Source organism: Erinaceus europaeus, chromosome 22 (genome assembly GCF_950295315.1).
Source record: "Erinaceus europaeus chromosome 22, mEriEur2.1, whole genome shotgun sequence".
NCBI lineage: Eukaryota > Metazoa > Chordata > Mammalia > Eulipotyphla > Erinaceidae > Erinaceus > Erinaceus europaeus.
Genome location: NC_080183.1, coordinates 1,068,782 through 1,086,688, shown reverse-complemented (window position 1 = coordinate 1,086,688; position 17,907 = coordinate 1,068,782). Strand labels below are relative to the sequence as shown.

The following is a 17,907-nucleotide window of genomic DNA, read 5'->3' as shown; positions in this document are numbered from 1 at the left end:
TTCTCTTGAAGCCTTCAGGTCTAGGTCAGGCAGGCTGGTAGATCCCTATATGAAGAATTTGTCGTCCTGCTGCTGCCCTACTTTCATCCGTATGAGTTGCCACAACTCTCGGTGTCATGACCAAGCCTGGACCTCTGGTCACAGCTGTTCCTTATCCGCATCATAGCTGCTCATGCCAGGAGACCCCATGGGTTTGAAGAGTTACACAGAGAAGTAGGTAGCCCAGCAAGCCTCTGACCTGGTTCCCTTCAGCCTCACCACGGGCAAAGTTGGCACCAGTATTTCCTGATCCCTTCTAGAGAAATGCAGCAGGATAGTGGGCTTGAACTCTGTTTCAGGTGCCATCAAGTATTGACCAAGAAGTTAGGGACTTTAATCTCCTAGTTTCCCTCAAGACCCGGAGAGCTTTTAATACCCTCCCATAATTGAGGAGATTGACGATGGATGATTAAGATTTGCTTAAGACCACACAGCAGCTAGGTGGCAGAGCTCAGATCAGAACCCAGGATGTCAGGAGTTCCTGTGGACCCAGAGCAACTTCAGGAAGCTACTTCAGTCTTGAAAAGACTGCACTGTTACCCAGAATGCCTCCCCACTGCCAGAGGTGAGTTGCGCAGTCCAACACTAAGACATGGATCCTGTAGCAGCACCTGAGTTTTGAGGGACTTGAGGCCCACCAAAGGCCAAGCAGAGCCAGCATTTTTTTGTTTTTGATATGATACCATGTTAAAAGTGAGTGCCAGCCTAATAGGCACTTCTGATCTGATGAGGTGGAGCTTTGGTGCCTCTACTCCAAGGGGAGTGATGGTTGTCTGTTAAACAGAGTCCTCTCCAGTGCCCTCCCCACCTGCTGCTCCCCTCAGTCGCTTCAGTCCCACAGAAGTGTGTGTTGATCTTAGGTGCGTGACCAGCATACTACTACTACTGCATGTGCCGGCCACTAAATTAGAATTCAAGACACAGGTTGTCACGGAAACCTTTTAATGTGGGGAAGATGTTTCCAGCTGCCCAGGCAATCTGTAGGCGCTGCTCCGTCCCCCACAAGAGCTGGGACTTCTGACAGCCAACGCCTGAGCCACAGACCCCTCTTCCACTTCCGCTCAGTGTGGGAACGTGTTTCGTGCTTAGATCTAATGGCTGGACACGTCTATGTCAGGCGAGCCACAGCACCACTGCCAGGGTGGTTTTCCATCTTGCAGCGCTCTTCCTACTAGGAAGAGTAAGTTGGGGAGTGTTCCACTTGGACAGCACTTAGTATGTGCTGGGCCTTGTTTTCGTTACATGATCTTGTTCCACCATAACCATAATACTGATATGTAGGGACTGTCTCCATCTTGGAGTTGTGAGAACTGGGGCCCAGAGAGGCAAAGTGACCTGACCAAAGTGACACAGCTAGTAAATGAACCTAGGCAGTCTGTCTGTCTCTTGAGTTCTTTTGTTCAGAAGCAAGGACAGTCTGCTCAGTTCTGTTGATCTAGAATGCCACTTTTGGAAGGAAAGAAAATACAGTCGTGAAGGTAAATTCTCAGGACAACTTTCTGGTCAGCTTGTGGTCTGAACAAGATGGTTCATGGGTTGGAGAGAAAAATTATACAGAAAACGGTCGTGGCATAATGGCCGGCTGCAGTAGGCAAGCATGGTACTTTCCACGGCTGACTGGACTTCGGGCGGCTTCACTAAATCCTGGCATTCGTTGTCCTCCACTAGTGCCTACCCTTGGAGACAAGCACTGAGGGCAGATTCGAAGGGCCCCCTGCAGTGACTTAGTGAGAGGAAATAACTTGTCCTGACGGGCATGCTCCTGAGAAAACACTTCCCTGTGAGCTGGCGGGCCTGGGCACACAACGTTGGCAGGTCTTAATGTGAAGCTCTTCCGCAGGTCTGTCAAGAGAGAGCTCTGCAGAGAAGTGGTAGCCAGAACTGCCTACGCTAAGCTTGAGAACCCCGCAGATACCAGGTCCCACCTCTTAACCCCTCAGAGCACCAGGGGCATTCAGCTCAGCACCAGTGTTCAGCCCTTCAGTTTGGAAGTGGGCTGCTTACATTCACAAGACGAAAAGCATGCTCCCTCTAGTCCCAGTGTCTTTCTCACAGAGCAGGGTGGGACGCTGAACCAGGTCAGAGGTTAGGGTGAGGTTTACATTCCCCTGGGAAAGTGACACAGTCACTCAGCTTGAGCCCTTAGGTCCAGAGTCCAGATGAGGGTAGAAGGAGAAACTGATCCCTGCCCGGAAGTAAAGCATCCTGGCATGCTCTCCATGAAGGGAAGCTGTGGCCACACCTCTGGTGTTTCAGTGGCCGTCCCTACCTTGTGCACAGTGTGACTGCCTGTGGACTTGCTCCAAGCACTAGCAGCTTCTCATCGACCCTACTAGATGCAACCTGTGAGTTGGCAGCCTGAGGAGGCGGCGCCCTCAAAGGACAGTCCCACGCCTCCTGCAGTCTCCATGTCTTCCTAAAGAGCAAGACTTGCTAGCAGTTCCCCAGTTCAGCCAGCGCCCCTTGAGGTCCTGCAGAAGAGACTCAGCATCACGTCGCATGTGGGCAGATGGGTAAGGAGGCTGCCGACCAGACCTCCAGGCTGCTTCCACAGCAGCTGTCTACCCCACTCAAGTGTCTCCAGCTTATTTCTTCTGTCCTTTCCCCCTTGCCTCTGACCAGCCCGTAAACTGGGAAGCAGCGGGGAGAAAAGACACCAAGGGTGGTCTTGTGAAACATTTGCTGGCCTGTAGTCCACAGCTGTATGCACAACGTGTTCACCTTGTGGAGTATCTGGACTGTGTGTCCAGAATTCACTGGGGTGATGTAATAGCTGCATTTCCTGATTAGACAAAGGTCCACGAATTCTGGGAAGTCCTGACCCTGGTATTTCCCAAGCTCTGCCCAGGTGGTGCTGGTGACAGGATGGTAAATGACCTACCCCACAGGACCAGCAGTTCTGACCTGGGTAAGAAGGCCCAGTAACTGAAGCTTCCTGCTCAAAGCTTTGGTTTAGACTTTGATGTGAAAGACTCCCTCTAGCCCCCTTAAGTTGGGGGCCAGAAAGCACCATGAATGCTTGGAACCACAAGGGGCCCACTTTCAGATTGGCCTCAGCTGGCCAGTGCTTTTAGTCAGCCATCCACCCAAGTCGAGTCCAACAACTGATTGGACTTGAGTCTTTTCTTACAAAACTGGCAAGTCACTTAAGTTAGCGGACCTTGAGCTTTTTACACAGAGGAAAATGACCCTGTGTCTGTACAGCATTAGGATGGCATGAGCCTCTAGGTGAAGAAATAGCCCCCTTGAGGTCTTGGGGAAGTGGGAGAAGAAGCCGGTGGAAGCTTCCCAGCCCAGAGTTAGAAAGCATTGATGCTCCGTGAGAACCAGTACTAAAGTAGTCACCAAGTCACCACAGTCCACACGGCAGGGCCTGGTTCTCAGCGGCTCCACCCAAAAGGCTGTACATTCTCTAACTACAGTGCCAATCACTTAAAACTGAGAAGCCGGCATGTTGTGTTCAGAATGCAGTCCCATTAGGTGACAAGCTCCACAGCATGGCCCAGAAGGAATCAACGTTTATCAGCTGTGTAAAGGATGTTGTAGTGGGATGTTTTATAGAGCAGGTAAACGGAAGGGATGGCGGCCTCAGGGAAGACGTGGTGGTTCAGGGCTGTGTCCATCTCGTCCACGTACTCCACCTGCAGTGCGATGCTCAGAGCCTGTGACAGGGCCGTGATCTGGATGTGGTCGCACTCCATGGCCATGGGCTCCACTTCCTGCAGAGGCCAAAGTGGAAACAGCCTGATTTTAGCGAGGAGACCCAGAGGACAGGGAGAGCTTCAACCCCAGCTTGCCTAGTCATGGGTCAGAGCCTCCGTGCCAGGAAGGAATGTTCCCTACAACCAGGCAGGTGCTGAGAGAAAGTAATCGATAGAAATCACTGGTGGTGTAAGGTTTGAATCTAGAGCTTTTGATTCCATGCCCTCCTCTACCTGATTGAGGATACTATGAAGTTTATGGAAAGGGAGGCAGGGATTTTTTTGTTTTTAGCTTGGGTTTCCTAATGCAGACTGAAAAAACTCAGCTGAAGGAAGCTGAGTTTCTCAAGCTTCAATCCTTACAGAGGCCAGACATCCGAACAAGTCAGGATGCTGCGGAGGTAGCGAAGCGAAAGGCAGAAGTGGTGGCGAGTTCTCACTGTCCTCAGTGCTAAGCTGGAGCCACTCAGCTCCTGCTGCTTGTTTCTGCCGTAAGAGTGGGGCCTGAGAGCCGGGTACTCTCTTGTTCCCATGAAACCCTGACACTCACATGAAGTTGCCCAGTGGTTAAGTGTCAGCAACTCTTAGAGATCAATATCATACGTTATTAAAGACAAAACAACAACAAAGAAGACCCACATCTTGTCACAAATATGACTCCAACACTGTTACTCAGTGATTCGTAAACAACCCACCAAGGTGAAAGTGCAGTCCAGAGAGGGCCGTGAATTGCCTGAAGCCTAGAGCTTGGGCAGCGCAAAGCGGACCTGTCTCTGGCTTGCTGATCCGGCACTGAGGTGTGCAGGTGGACCCCCAAGTCCTAGCACTAATGTCCTCAGCAGTGCAGGACGAGCACAGGCCACGGGGCTGGGGACCTACGTGTGTGCAGAAGTCTTTGATGTCCATCTCCTCGTCAATGAAGTGTCGAAAGAAGTCCGCACGGTTCCTGATGAAGGCTGAGGTGAGCAGGCGCAGGAACTGCACGATCCTGTCTGAGGAGCTCTGGTCGTTGAACACCTTCAGGAGGCTGGACACTGAGCCGTCGGTCTCCAGCAGCTCCACCACACTGTAGAACTGGAGCGGACGGGGTCACCAGGGGGCCCAGGCTGGGTCCGCCTCCCCCTCCACCAGACTCCCTCCTCATGCGTTTTCTTTTTCAGATCCTCAGGTTGAGGTCTCAAATCCATCTGACATCCCACAAATCTCAGTGATGGGTTAGAGATACTTTGTAGCAGCCCAGGCGGTTGTGCAGTGGTTAGTGCTCCAGATTTGTGTGGTTTGATCTTTGGCCCTACACATGCCAGGACGAAACTGCTTATCTCTCACACATACATTAGTAAAAAAATTTTTTTCCAAAGCACTGCTCAGCTCTGTCTTATAGTGGTGCTGGGATTGAACCTGGGACCTTGAAGCCTCAGGCAGAGAACACTATAACTATTGTGTTATCTCCCAGCCCAAATTAACTTAAAAACAAAACAAAAACCTTCATAATGGGTGCAGTGGTGCAGAGTCATGTCTAGGCAGTTGGGGTCTCCCGTTCTTGGCTGAAGTTCATACATTCCGATTACAGGCTTAGAGACCAAGTCCCAGTAGCTTCACAGGGACCCAGGCAGTGGGGGTGCAGGAGGGTGGGGCATTCCTCCAACCTGAGAGCCACAGCCCCAAATGCAGGGCTCCTGAGGGAGTCCAGGGCTCTGGGCTCCCTGAACCCCACACCCTAACAAGCAGGACATCACCACAGAGCCACAGGCTGTGAGGGGCTTCCGTCAGTGCCCACTCCTATCAGCCATGTAGGAAGACCTGACCCCTCAGTGGCCGTGCCCTAGTTAACTTACAGCATTGAAGAAGTTACGGAACTTGTGCTCTTCAAAGCCAGCAGCCAGAAGGTCATTGGGGGTCTGCAGCACACGTTCTTTGAACCTAAAGGGGGCAGTAGGGAGACTGGTATGCACAGGAGACTGGTATGCACAAGCTACCTGCCACCCCCCCCACACACACACACACGAGAAGGCGAAGGACTTGCCCGTAACCACAAATGGACGTGTTATGTTATGCCCACCTGCTATGCCCACGGCCCATGAAGCTCCCCTTTTGCTGCCAGAGGTACATACATGCTCACAAGAGCTAACTGCTTCATGGCGCGTGCTAACCGAGTGCAGCACGACCTGCTTTTTAACAAGTCCCAGGTGGCTTTTCCATATGGGGATGGAGGCATCCTAAAGCAAGCCAGCACGCCAGGTCTGACGGGAGGGCTGTCGGGAGCTGGCCAGAGACCCAGGGCGCTGGCCTCCAGACCCAGCTGGCTGTGCACACTGGTCCAGGGAGAAGCTCTCACAATAGGGACAGGTGTCTGACACTACAGGGCTGGCTGGAAGCAGCTGGAAGGTCACCCGCTCCACCCCAGCCTCCCCCGAATCAGCACAGCTGCCGGGAGCCCGCACACCCTGCTCACTTGAGGATCTCTCTGCTCTTGCCCAACAGAGACTCCAGGTAGGAGTAACCCAGGGCCCGGTAGAAGCAGTTCCCGTCCCCCTTGGTCTTGCGGATCGCTGTGAACCTTTTGCTGAGTTCCTGCGCAACAGAGAGAAGAAATGCAGGCTCAGTGTTATAGTGCCCTCACTCCCCACAACACCCGCTGCCTCCAGTCTCCGTGGTCACAGCTATGCTTATTGCATCCTTGTGTCTGGTGCTGAAGGGGTCCCTACCCTCAGAGTACAGGGGAGAGAAGACAGACTACTCTGATTGTGACAGGAGGTCAGAGGAAGCAGAGTGGTGAGGTGGAGCAAATGTCTCTACCAGACATCAGAGATGGGTCAAGACTTGCTGAAGGAACTGTGCTCAGCAGAGCAGAAGTCCTGAGTGTGGAGCAGTGGCAAGGCAGAGGGGGATGGGGATGGCTAGGCCAGAAGCAATCACCAGTCAGATACCTTCGGAGTCCTGGAAATGAATTATCGCTTTGCTGCATCTAACAGAACACATCATTGCCCTTCGAGAGTGGATGGACTGCCTGTGCCCACCGCCAAGTGGACAAGCACTGTGTTCTAATTCAAGTTTCCTTTTTATTTCTTAAAATTTTTTTTCACAGCAGTTCTAGTGTAAGCACAGGGCTGAAGTCTATTCTGGTAGCTTGTAAAGTGTGGAATCAGACAAGAATTGGAGTTGAATAGGAGGCACCCTTCAGATACACCAGCCAGTCCCTCAGGTGTGTCACCTCCCCCAGCTCTGCGGCTGGCTGCTAGCTTCCCTCTGAAATGGTCTGCCTCATGGAAGGAGGGTCAAGGTGCTGCCAGCAGAGCGAGTTTGAGGGCTGCTAGTGTTTCTGCTCCAGAGCAGTGGGCACTCCACCTGCCAGAGTGTACCTGAGCAGGTGACGGGAAAGGCTGGGAGTTCCCCTGTTCTCACCCCTGAGAGAGGGCTTTCACCATGAAAGGTAATAAAAACACTGGTTTCAAGAAGCGTGTGGGAAGACCCAGACTGAGTCCAGCGCCAGAATATTCCCGTCAGTTTGCTCAGGAACCTGGTCCAAACTCTCAACCTTGTTTGCTTTCAAAGTCACCCAAGCCAGGGAGACAGCATCATGGTTCTGCAAACAGACCCTCATGCCTGAGGCTCCCAGACCCCAGGTTCAATCCCCCACACCACCCTCAGGAGCCAGTACTTAGCAGGGCTCCAGGGAAACAACAAATAGAAATCAACGTGCCCCCCACTGCCCTACTCCCAACTCCAACCCATCCAACGGGCCGTCTCCTCCTCCGCCTCACCTGGATTTTCCTCTGGTAGATCCTGTTTTCTGGGTGGTCTCGGAGAATGGATAGAATGTCACATTTTTCTGATATTAAGTTGAAAGATGTTTCACTCTGAAAAGCAAAGAAGCAGAGCTGTGATGTTTCAAAAGCAACAGGTGGGTTTTCACCAATGAGACACCAACCTGCTAGTTACATGGCCTAGTGAGAGGTGACAAGATGGCCAGGCTCTCGGATGGTGGTTCCCTGGACCACTCTTACAGAAAGGAGCCACCCCGTAACCCCTGCACTGATGATCCTATAGAATATGCCTCGAACGCAGTGACCCCACATGCTACCATAAGACACGTCTCCTTCACGTCTCCTGAAATCCAGCCTGCTGGAAATATAGAGCACCTGTCCCCAACAAGGCTTAGAGTCTGGAGGGAAACAGCAGTGGCACAAGGTCCTGAAAAGAAGCCATACTTCAAAGAAGGTCCCCCACCGCCACCAAGCCCAGGGTGCCACATCCAGTGCCAGCACAGACACCTATTGGTGAAAGCTCAAGTTGCAGCCAAGCTCAGTCAGGAAACCCCGAGGTCCAGGCCTGCCGGGCCGGGCCAGAGTCTGGGCTTCTCCGGACCACACACTAAACTCTGGCAGGAAGGAGGTGACGGCCAGGGACGATGCAGGCACATTTCTGTTCTCTTTGGCAAACTCCCCCCTCTCCAACCAACCCCAACTCATCCTCTCACTTCTCCTGCCCAGACTTAAGGCCCAGACAGGTGGGTGGGTGGTACACCTCTGCTTCAACCTGCCCCCGTCAGAGTCTCTGGTTTCAGCATTAAAGTATGTGTGAGAGATTGGCCTTTAGTCCATCTGGAGTTTGCTGCCTAGTGACCGGACCCTCGAACAGGCCTCTGGGGATTACTGGGAAGGCTGTGGTTTGGGACAAAACCTTCAACCACCTTGAACACAGGTGCAGTATCTGCATTACAGCAGACGGCCAACTATGAACTTGAAAGTCACAAACAGATGGGACTCACTGCCTAAGTCAGGGTGTGTGAGTTAACAAATGTCACTACTGTGCGCTTACTGCGTGCCGAGTTCCAGAGCCCACCTGTCCTTGTCATCACTTAGTCCCCACAGACAGGCAAGCCCATCCACAGCTGCTAGACCAGAAAAGAATATTCTAGGCAAAGCACTTTGGGGCCTTCTCACCACCAGGCCCTGAGCTCCTCTCCACCCAGGCAGCAGCTCAGTGCCTTAACAGTGCCCCTACAGCAAGACACACTCTTCACAGGTGAGGCGAGAGACCGTTCGTCAGCAAGGTCCTAACACAGCCTTAGAAGACACTGCAATGTCTGGAAGGCAAGTTCCTCCTCTCCACTGCCCTTTTTTATCTTTATTTATTTTCCCTTTTGTTGCCCTTGTTTTATTATTATTATTGTAGTTATTATTGTTGTTGTAATTGATGTTGCTGTTAGATAGGACAGAGGGAAATGGAGAAAGGAGAGGAAGACAGGGGGGGAGAGAAAGACAGACACCTGCAGACCTGCTTCACCACCTGTGAAGCGACTCCCCTGCAGGTGGGGAGCCGGGAGTTTGAACTGGAATCCTTCCACTGGTCCTTGCACTTCACACCATGTGTGCTTAACCCGCTGCGCTACTGCCCGACTCCCTCCACTGCCCTTTATTATTGCCACCAGGGTTATTACCACCACATCTAGCAGCCACCACTTCTGGCACCCATTTCTTCCCTTTTTTTTTTTTTTTTTTAATAAGACAAAAATTGAGAGATAATGGGGAGATAGAGAAGGAGCTAAATGAGACATCTGCAGACCTGCTTCACCTCTTGTGAAGTGGAGCCCCTGCAGGCAGGGAGTGGGTCCTTTTCTTTCCAGCCTTCTAACTACACCAAGAATGAGTCAGGGCTAGCACGCCATGACACCCTCTCTTTGGAAGACTGAGTCGGCCTCTGACCTGGAGACTGAAAAGGTTCTATTTTCACTCACAACCTGTTTTTTATCTGAAAACAAGCTGATTTTCTAAACTTCACTGGCATCCTTACACAAGGGTTTGGTCTAGTCAGAACCACAAAAGGCCTACGTTGTTCGCGTAGTAATGGCCAGCATGCAGTTAATGTCTCTCACATAGGCGTCAGTTAACCAAATACTCATGGGACTCCCATCATTCAGAATTTTTTTTAAAATCCACCTTTTTAAAAAAATCTATTTATTCCCTTTTGTTGCCCTTGTTGTTTAATTGTTGTTATTGATGTCATCATTGTTGGATAGGACAGAGAGAAATGGAGAGAGGAGAGGAAGAGGGGGAGAGAAAGACACCTGCAGACCTGCTTCACCACTTGGGAAGCAACTCCCCTGCAGGTGGGGAGCCCGGGGCTCGAACTGGGATCCTTAAGCTGGCCCTTGCGTTTTGCACCATGTGCGCTTAACCTGCTGCGCTACCACCCAACTCCCAAAAGTCCACCTCTTGAGTGGACAGCAACAGTAGCTAGAAACAGGCCTCACAAGTCCATGTCCCAGACTTCATCTCCAGAACCACCACGTGCAGTTCCTCCCTGCCCTTCCTCTTTCTTTCACTCTAAAAAAAAAAAAATCAACATTTTTCAAAAAAAAACGGGGGGGGGGGGGAGAGGCCACAAGATAGCTTATCCAGTCAGCTGTGTGCCTTGCAAAGCCCAGGCCCAGACTGGAGTGCCGGCCCCATGAGAGTACCATCACAGCAGGAAGCCCTGGCGCTGTAGTGGCTCTCTCTCTCAAATGAAAAGGAAAAGTCTGAGAGCAGTGGAACCGTGCATACTGGAGACCCGGCAACACACACACACCAAGTGCCCGCACTCCACACCTCCTTGCTCACCATTTTATTCCATTCCAAAGTTCCACTTCTTGTCTCACTAACAAAAGCCCTCATGTTCACAGAGAGCTGACTTAAATTGACAGTGTGGATCTTTTTAAGCAAAGAGTTAAAAGGCAGTGCAGCTGAATTCAATGATGCTTGTGCTGGAGCAGCTGAAACAAGATACGGACAGTGGCAGGAAGGTTGAGAGCAATGCAAACTCTGGCTTGTTTGTTTGTTTGTTTCTATCAGAGCACTGTTTACCTCTGCTTTATGGTTGTGCTGGGGATTGAAGCTGGCACTCCGGAGACCCAGCATGAGTGTCTCTTTGCAGAACCATGATGCTGTCTCCCCAGCCGTCAGGTTTATTTAATGAGTGCTTTCTGATAAGGCCTCACTGGGTGGAGGAAGGACTGGGAGGCATTAGCACACGCAGAGCTAAGTGGCCCAACAGTGGCGATGAGGACATGAAAGGGAGGTCAGGAAGGGGATACCCACTTTCTTACGCCAAGGAAGGGGGCCAGGCTTGGCATTTGCCAGAGAGCTTCAAGTTGGCATTTTTTCACAGACTGCTTACATTACTGCAATGTGGATTTTGCAGTGGCAGAAAAGCTCACCTAGATACTTCTCGGTCATGCACATGGCCTGGGCTCAGGCCTGGCCCCAGCACGGTGGGGAAGCTTTGGGGTGAACAGCATCTACCTACCTCTCTCTCTCCCTCCCCCTTCCTCCCCCCTCCCCCCTTCTCTCTCTTGCTGGCTGGAAAAGTCAGCCTGCATCAATGAAGTTCTAGCAATAACAAGAAGAACAAAAAAAAAACCCTCTCTTATCAAATGGGAAATGCATATTTAAAAAATACATTGTTTCAGTTCAGCACAAGGCCACTAAGTGATTCGGGGCCCAGTATCTCCAGAGTGTTGTGGTTGACATTTCTCCTTCCTCCCTGCTCCCTGTCCTCAACCTTGACACCCTCCCTCTATGATCCCTGCAGTAAGTCTTAAAGAAATAAAGATTGCTGATTTGTGAGGAGAGGTGGAGGGTGAGAGAGCGAGGGCGCTCTGGCACATGCCGAGTCGGGCACTGAGTCAGGCAGGACCCTCGAGCAAGGGTCCAGTGCTTTACCCACGGCCCTCCTCCGAGGCTGCACTCCTAGTGTGGTCTTTTTGTGGGTCTTGAGGGTAAGAGAGAAAGTCTGCAGGGCAAAGCAGGCCACCCTGACTGCTTGAGCGCCCCACCACCATCTGTCTCCCATGTTTCCCAGCTTTCCCGGCTGAAACACTCCCTGCTGAACACAAACTTTACATTCCCCCTTCTCCCTAATAATCATGTTTTGATTTTCTGCTTGGACTACCCAAGGGAGCTCCTATCAATGGGATGCACCTGCCTTTTAAAAAAATAAAGCATCTTTAGGGCCAGATGGTGGCGCACCTGGTTGAGCGTACATGTTAGAGTGCTCAAGCACCCGGGTTCAAGCCCCCAGCCCCCAACTGCAGGGGGAAAGCTTTGCAAGTGGTGAAGCAGGGCTGCAGGTGTCTCTCTGTCTCCCTCTCTATTCCTACCCTCTTGATTTCTGGCTGTCTCTACCCAATAAATAAAGATAATAAAAAATGAAAAAATAAAATAAAGCATTTTTAGGGCTAGCAAAATAGCTCACCTGGATAGCATGCTACTTTGCCATGTGCACAACCCAGATTCAGACCTGGCCCCACCTCTTGCAGGAAGCTTCGATGCTGTGGTCTCTCACTGTCTGTCTGCCTAAAAATAATCAATTAAAAGAACCAGGTGGCGGTGTACCTGTTGAGCACACACATTACAGTGCACAAGGGTCAGGTTCAAGCCCCCTGTCCCCACCTGCAGTAGTAGACTTCACAGGCGGTAAAGCAGGGCTGCAGGTGTCTCTTTTGTCTCCCCCTTTTCTCTCAACTCCTGTCTACCCATAATAAATAAATTCACAAATAAATACACAAATATACTTGTAAAGACCACACGGGGCTGGGCACATAGTATATGCTCAGTAAGTGCTGGGTTTGCCCCAGACTCCCCAACAGACCAGTCTGCCCATCCCTGGCCTCAGACCTGACGGGTGAGGGCTTGGTGCCTCTGAGCCTCTGGCCTCTCACTTCTGATCCCACAGGTACAACAGGCAGAAGGGTATTAACTAGAGACCTCGCTGTGACAGGAGAGTCCCAACCCCCTTCGGGTCGCTGGTGACCAGAAAACAAGCCAGCTCCAGGCAAGGTGACTCACCCCATTATTACCCCTGTACCTCCCCCACCCACCCCAGCAGATGAGGCGGCAACCCCTGGGCCCCGTGCAGCTGCAACTGAGCCAGGAAAGCCCCAGACCAGGGCAGAGGCAGGAAGCTGCAGCTTCCAGGGGTCCCAGAGGCCCCATGCCACACCCCAGCAGGCTGGTTTAGCCGGGCCAGCCTGAGCTCTGATGCCCTGGCTGCCCACTCTATAGTGCAGACATGGCCGTGCCATGCCCAGCTCTGACCCTGGCCCCTGCCAGCCTGCAGGGGCCCCACTTCTCTGCTCCAACATGGAAGCAAAGAAGCCAAGCACAAGGAACCAGGCACCTGTACATGCCCTCTGCCAGGCTCTGCCAGCTAAGGAAGTGTCACCTCCTGGGGTCTGCACACCTGCCCACTGGATATGTGTGCAAACCAGGGTGTGGGAGAGGAAAAGGACATCAGCAAGGTGGAGATAAGCTTTGAGGGGCTCAGAGATGGAGCACAGGTATTGGAGTGTATGTGTGTGTGTGTGTGAGAGAGAGAGAGAGAGAGAGAGAGAGAGAAGGAGGAGGAGGAGGAGGAGGAGGAGAGCTGGGGACAGCTTAGGAGGTAGAGCACACATCTTACTGTTTGAGTCCCAGCACCACGTAGGAGCACCACTGGCAGCACAAGAGGGGCACCATGGATAGAGTTGGCATTTTGATTTGTCTCTCTTCTCTTCTCTACCCCACCCCACCCCCCACCCCTGTCTCTTTCAAGAAAGTAAAGAATTGGGCCAGGAGGCTGAGAGACAAGCATAATGGTTGCGCAAAAGATTTTCATGCTGAGGTTACGAAGTCTCAGGTTCAATCCCCAGCACCACCATAAACCAGAATTGAACAGTGCTCTAGTGGAAGGGGGGCAATGGGAGGAGAGAGAAATGGAAAAGTTGGACCAGGGAGGCCACTCAGCAGTACTACACAGGGGCAAAGACCTGGGCTCATTCCTGTACAGCATAAAACATAAATGAATAAAAATAAAAACGGGGAGTTGGGCGGTAGCGCAGCAGGTTGAGCTCACATGGCGCCAAGCTCAAGGACCAACATAAGGATCCCGGTTCGAGCCCCCAGCTCCCCACCTGCAGGGGAGTTGCTTCACTGCCCCCCTCTCTGTCTTCCCCTCCTCTCTGTCCTATCTAACAATGATGACATCAGTAACAACAATAATAACTACAACAACAACAAAAAAAAGGCAAAAAGGGAAAATAAATTTAAAAAAAAAATTAAATAAATAAATAAAAACGGAACTCAGCTCTCACACTCAGTCCACAGGCAAGGGCCTTAGGTTTTAGGCAGCGTCACAGTCCTGGGAAATGGCCTAATTTCCCTTCACAGCTCCCCCCCTCCCCCTGCCCCACAACTGATCTAATCCAGAGAGCACTGATCTAGGAGTCCCAGACTGGAGGTCCAGTCCTCCCACCCCACACCTCACCACAGTCAGTCCCAGCCCTTTCCCTGTCTGTGCCTCAGTTTCTCCACCTGTCCAAGCCCCAGGTTCTGCCTGGCTCAGATGGGACCCTGAACCCATGGGGCTCTAGCCTTGGGTACCCTGGCCCTGGGAACGGGTCTATGTGTGTGGGATGGGCACCTCTGCCTCCAAGAGGATCACAGACTGCCCGGCCCTCCCCACCCAGGCACCCCCAGATCTACTCATGGGGATTACAACGGTGTCTCTGATGACAGAACCTCACATGGGGGTCCTTTTCAAAAAGGGCACCGTGGTCCTTCCAGCCTACCTGCGCTGTCGGGGCTGAGACCACGGGGACACCTGGGATGAATGTGGAGGGATGTGGGCTGGACTGGGCCTCCTGGGTCAGGGGTGCAGAAGACGGGTCTGGGGTCCCCACACCCCAGTATTCCTGGGAAATCAGAACTCTGCGGTTGCCTGGAGTGCACAAACGGTCCCCCACCTGCAGCCCCCAACCACTGCCTACCCAGAGTGACCGCTCACTGCCCACCCAGAGTGACTGCTCGCTGCCCATGGTGACTGCTGCCCACCCAGAGTGACCACTCACTGCCCACCTAGTGAGGGCTCACTGCCCATGGTGACTGCTGCCCACCCAGAGTGACTGCTCACTGCCCACCCAGAGTGACTGCTCGCTGCCCATGGTGACTGCTGCCCACCCAGAGTGACTGCTCACTGCCCACCCAGAGTGACCGCTCACTGCCCACCCAGAGTGACTGCTCACTGCCCATGGTGACTGCTGTCCACCCAGAGTGACCACTCACTGCCCACCTAGTGAGGGCTCACTGCCCATGGTGACTGCTGCCCACCCAGAGTGACTGCTCACTGCCCACCCAGAGTGACTGCTCGCTGCCCACCCAGAGTGACCGCTCACTGCCCACCCAGAGTGACCGCTCACTGCCCACCCAGAGTGACCGCTCACTGCCCACCCAGAGTGACCGCTCACTGCCCACCCAGAGTGACTGCTCACTGCCCACCCAGAGTGACCGCTCACTGCCCACCCAGAGTGACTGCTCGCTGCCCACCCAGAGTGACCGCTCACTGCCCACCCAGAGTGACCGCTCACTGCCCATGGTGACTGCTGCCCACCCAGAGTGACTGCTCACTGCCCACCCAGAGTGACCGCTCACTGCCCACCCAGAGTGACCGCTCACTGCCCACCCAGAGTGACCGCTCACTGCCCACCCAGAGTGACTGCTCACTGCCCACCCAGAGTGACCGCTCACTGCCCACCCAGAGTGACTGCTCGCTGCCCACCCAGAGTGACCGCTCACTGCCCACCCAGAGTGACCGCTCACTGCCCATGGTGACTGCTGCCCACCCAGAGTGACTGCTCACTGCCCACCCAGAGTGACCGCTCACTGCCCACCCAGAGTGACTGCTCGCTGCCCACCCAGAGTGACCGCTCACTGCCCACCCAGAGTGACTGCTCACTGCCCACCCAGAGTGACTGCTCACTGCCCACCCAGAGTGACCGCTCACTGCCCACCCAGAGTGACTGCTCGCTGCCCATGGTGACTGCTACCCACCCAGAGTGACCACTCACTGCCCACCCAGTGAGGGCTCACTGCCCATGGTGACTGCTGCCCACCCAGAGTGACCGCTCACTGCCCACCCAGAGTGACTGCTCGCTGCCCATGGTGACTGCTGCCCACCCAGAGTGACTGCTCACTGCCCACCCAGAGTGACCGCTCACTGCCCACCCAGAGTGACTGCTCACTGCCCACCCAGAGTGACTGCTCACTGCCCACCCAGAGTGACTGCTCGCTGCCCATGGTGACTGCTGCCCACCCAGAGTGACCACTTCCCATGATGACCACTGCCTACCCAGAATGACCGCTCACTGCCCACCCAGAGTGACTGCTCGCTGCCCATAGTGGCCGCCGCCCACCCGGAGCGCCCCCTGCCCCCTGCCCATAGTGGCCGCCGCCGTCCGGAGCGCCTCCTGCCCACTGACCATAGTGGCCGCCGCCGTCCGGCCAGTTCCCGCCCAGCGAGGCGCGATCCGATGCGGGAGGCTCCGCCGTGGGCGCGGGCGCCGGGCCTGGCGCGCGAAGGGCGAGCGCGGAATCCACCCGACCGCTCCGCGGAGCCCAGCGGAGAGCTGCGCGGCGTCCCAGCGAGACACACGCCCCCGAGACTGACGTCCGCGCCGAGCAATCACGAGTCGCGACGCGCGACGTCACAGAAAGGGGGCGGGGCAGAGCCCGCCCGCAGCCTATGCCTTCCCGCCCCGCTGACGGCGCCCCGCCCCCCCTTAAAGCCGCAGACACCTTTTGATCTTGCAGGGGGTGGCCAGCCCAGCCTCTGGGGTCTGAAGGGCTCTGGACCCTGCACTGAAAACTGTCGTCTTCGGGTCTTCGGGGAGCCGGCCGCCGTCATTAACTCCCAAACAAGATCACATAAGTACAGCCTGCTAAGATGAGAGGACAGGGCTGGGGAAGCACATGTCTGATGACATGAAGTCATCAGCGTGCTGCTGCTAAAGAATACTTTATCCCTTTTAGATGGGAAGCCGCCAGACTCCCAGGAATGTTTGTGCAATGATGCTCCTGAGCCTCAGGGACTGGGTGACACAGGTGGTGACCTGGGCAGGTGAGTCACCTGCATACAAGCGCATTATCACTGCCCATCAAACAGAGGGACTAGCATCACTCAGAAGTGCTCTGGGGGAGGAGGAGAGCGCCAGGGGAGACGTTTGGGGTCCACTACAGTAATAGCATCTGATTTACTTTGAACATTTTCTATTTTTATTTATTTTATACTGAGACAGAGAGGAGGGCGGGAGAAAGTTTCTTTTAACACAGTGGGGGCCGAGCTCCAACCCTGCCGTGCACATGACAAAGCTGTGCACCTGAACTATTTTGCCAGGCCAGGTTTTTTTTTTTTTTTTGAAGATTTAATTTTGTGAGAAAATAGGGCAGGAAACCATCTGGCTTATGATGGTGTCAGAGACCCAACATGGGGCTTCAGACCCTGAGGCAGGCAGAACCTGTGTCCCGTCAGGCTGAGTTCTCTCCCCAGCAAGGAGCGAAGCTTTTCCACAGAAGCATACATAACCTCACTCAGAGTCTGTTCCTGCAGAATGCCGTCTTTTCTCAACTGCAGGTCAGAAAGAGCCAGGACCACGCCACCTGTTTCTGTACCTAATCAGCTCTGTTCAGGAGGTTTCCTTTACATATATGTGCACATATGTGTGTGTGTGTGTGTGTGTGTGTGTGTATATGTATATAATATTGGGTAGGGAGAGAGAAACTGAGAGGAGAGGGGGAGATTGAGAGAAGGAAAAAGAGACAGACACCTAATGCCACACTTCACCACTTGCAACATTTTCCCCATTTTCTCTCACATGCCTCTGCATTCCTGCCACACCCTGGCTGTCCTTTTTTATGGAGCTGGTCCCTCACGCCGGCCATGGTAATTGCAAGCGTGGGCAGCGGCATCGAGTCTGTGGGTATTGTGGCTACCCTGGCATCGTTCCTGGAGCAAGTCCTCTCTCCAAGCCTCAGTTTCCTTATCTGTATTAAGTTCTCTCTGTCCTATCAAAAAAGGAAAGGAGGTGGTGGCCACTGGAAGTGCTGGATTCATTGTGTAGGCACCAAGTCCCTCTGATAACTCTGGTGGCAATAAACATATATATAATTATTAAAGAAATGGAAAAAATCCAAATCCCACAGTTGAGCACAAGGAGGCAGAGATGCCTAGGTGGGTACTGGTTTCCAGGGAGCAGGGTAGGCAGAGTCCCCCCCAGACTGCTCCCCTCCTGTGAGACTTCAGAGAACACACTCGTGGGGAGTCCATGTTCCCTGGGAAAGGCCCATAAGAGCCTCTGGAGCAAAGCACAGTGGTC

At 53.4% G+C, this 17,907-nt stretch overlaps 1 protein-coding gene across 1 annotated transcript; it reads right to left on the bottom strand.

The window, feature by feature from the left end:
- Window positions 1–964: 964 nt before the first annotated feature.
- On the bottom strand, window positions 965–16,232 carry OTUB2 (OTU deubiquitinase, ubiquitin aldehyde binding 2). Its single transcript, XM_016190798.2, has 6 exons — window positions 16,015–16,232; window positions 7,502–7,597; window positions 6,193–6,311; window positions 5,576–5,660; window positions 4,620–4,814; window positions 965–3,758 (listed from the first exon to the last, which is right to left on the bottom strand). Exons 1-6 carry the CDS (start codon window positions 16,015–16,017, stop codon window positions 3,552–3,554), a joined length of 705 nt encoding a protein of 234 aa, XP_016046284.2. The 5' UTR covers window positions 16,018–16,232; the 3' UTR covers window positions 965–3,551.
- Window positions 16,233–17,907: the final 1,675 nt, after the last annotated feature.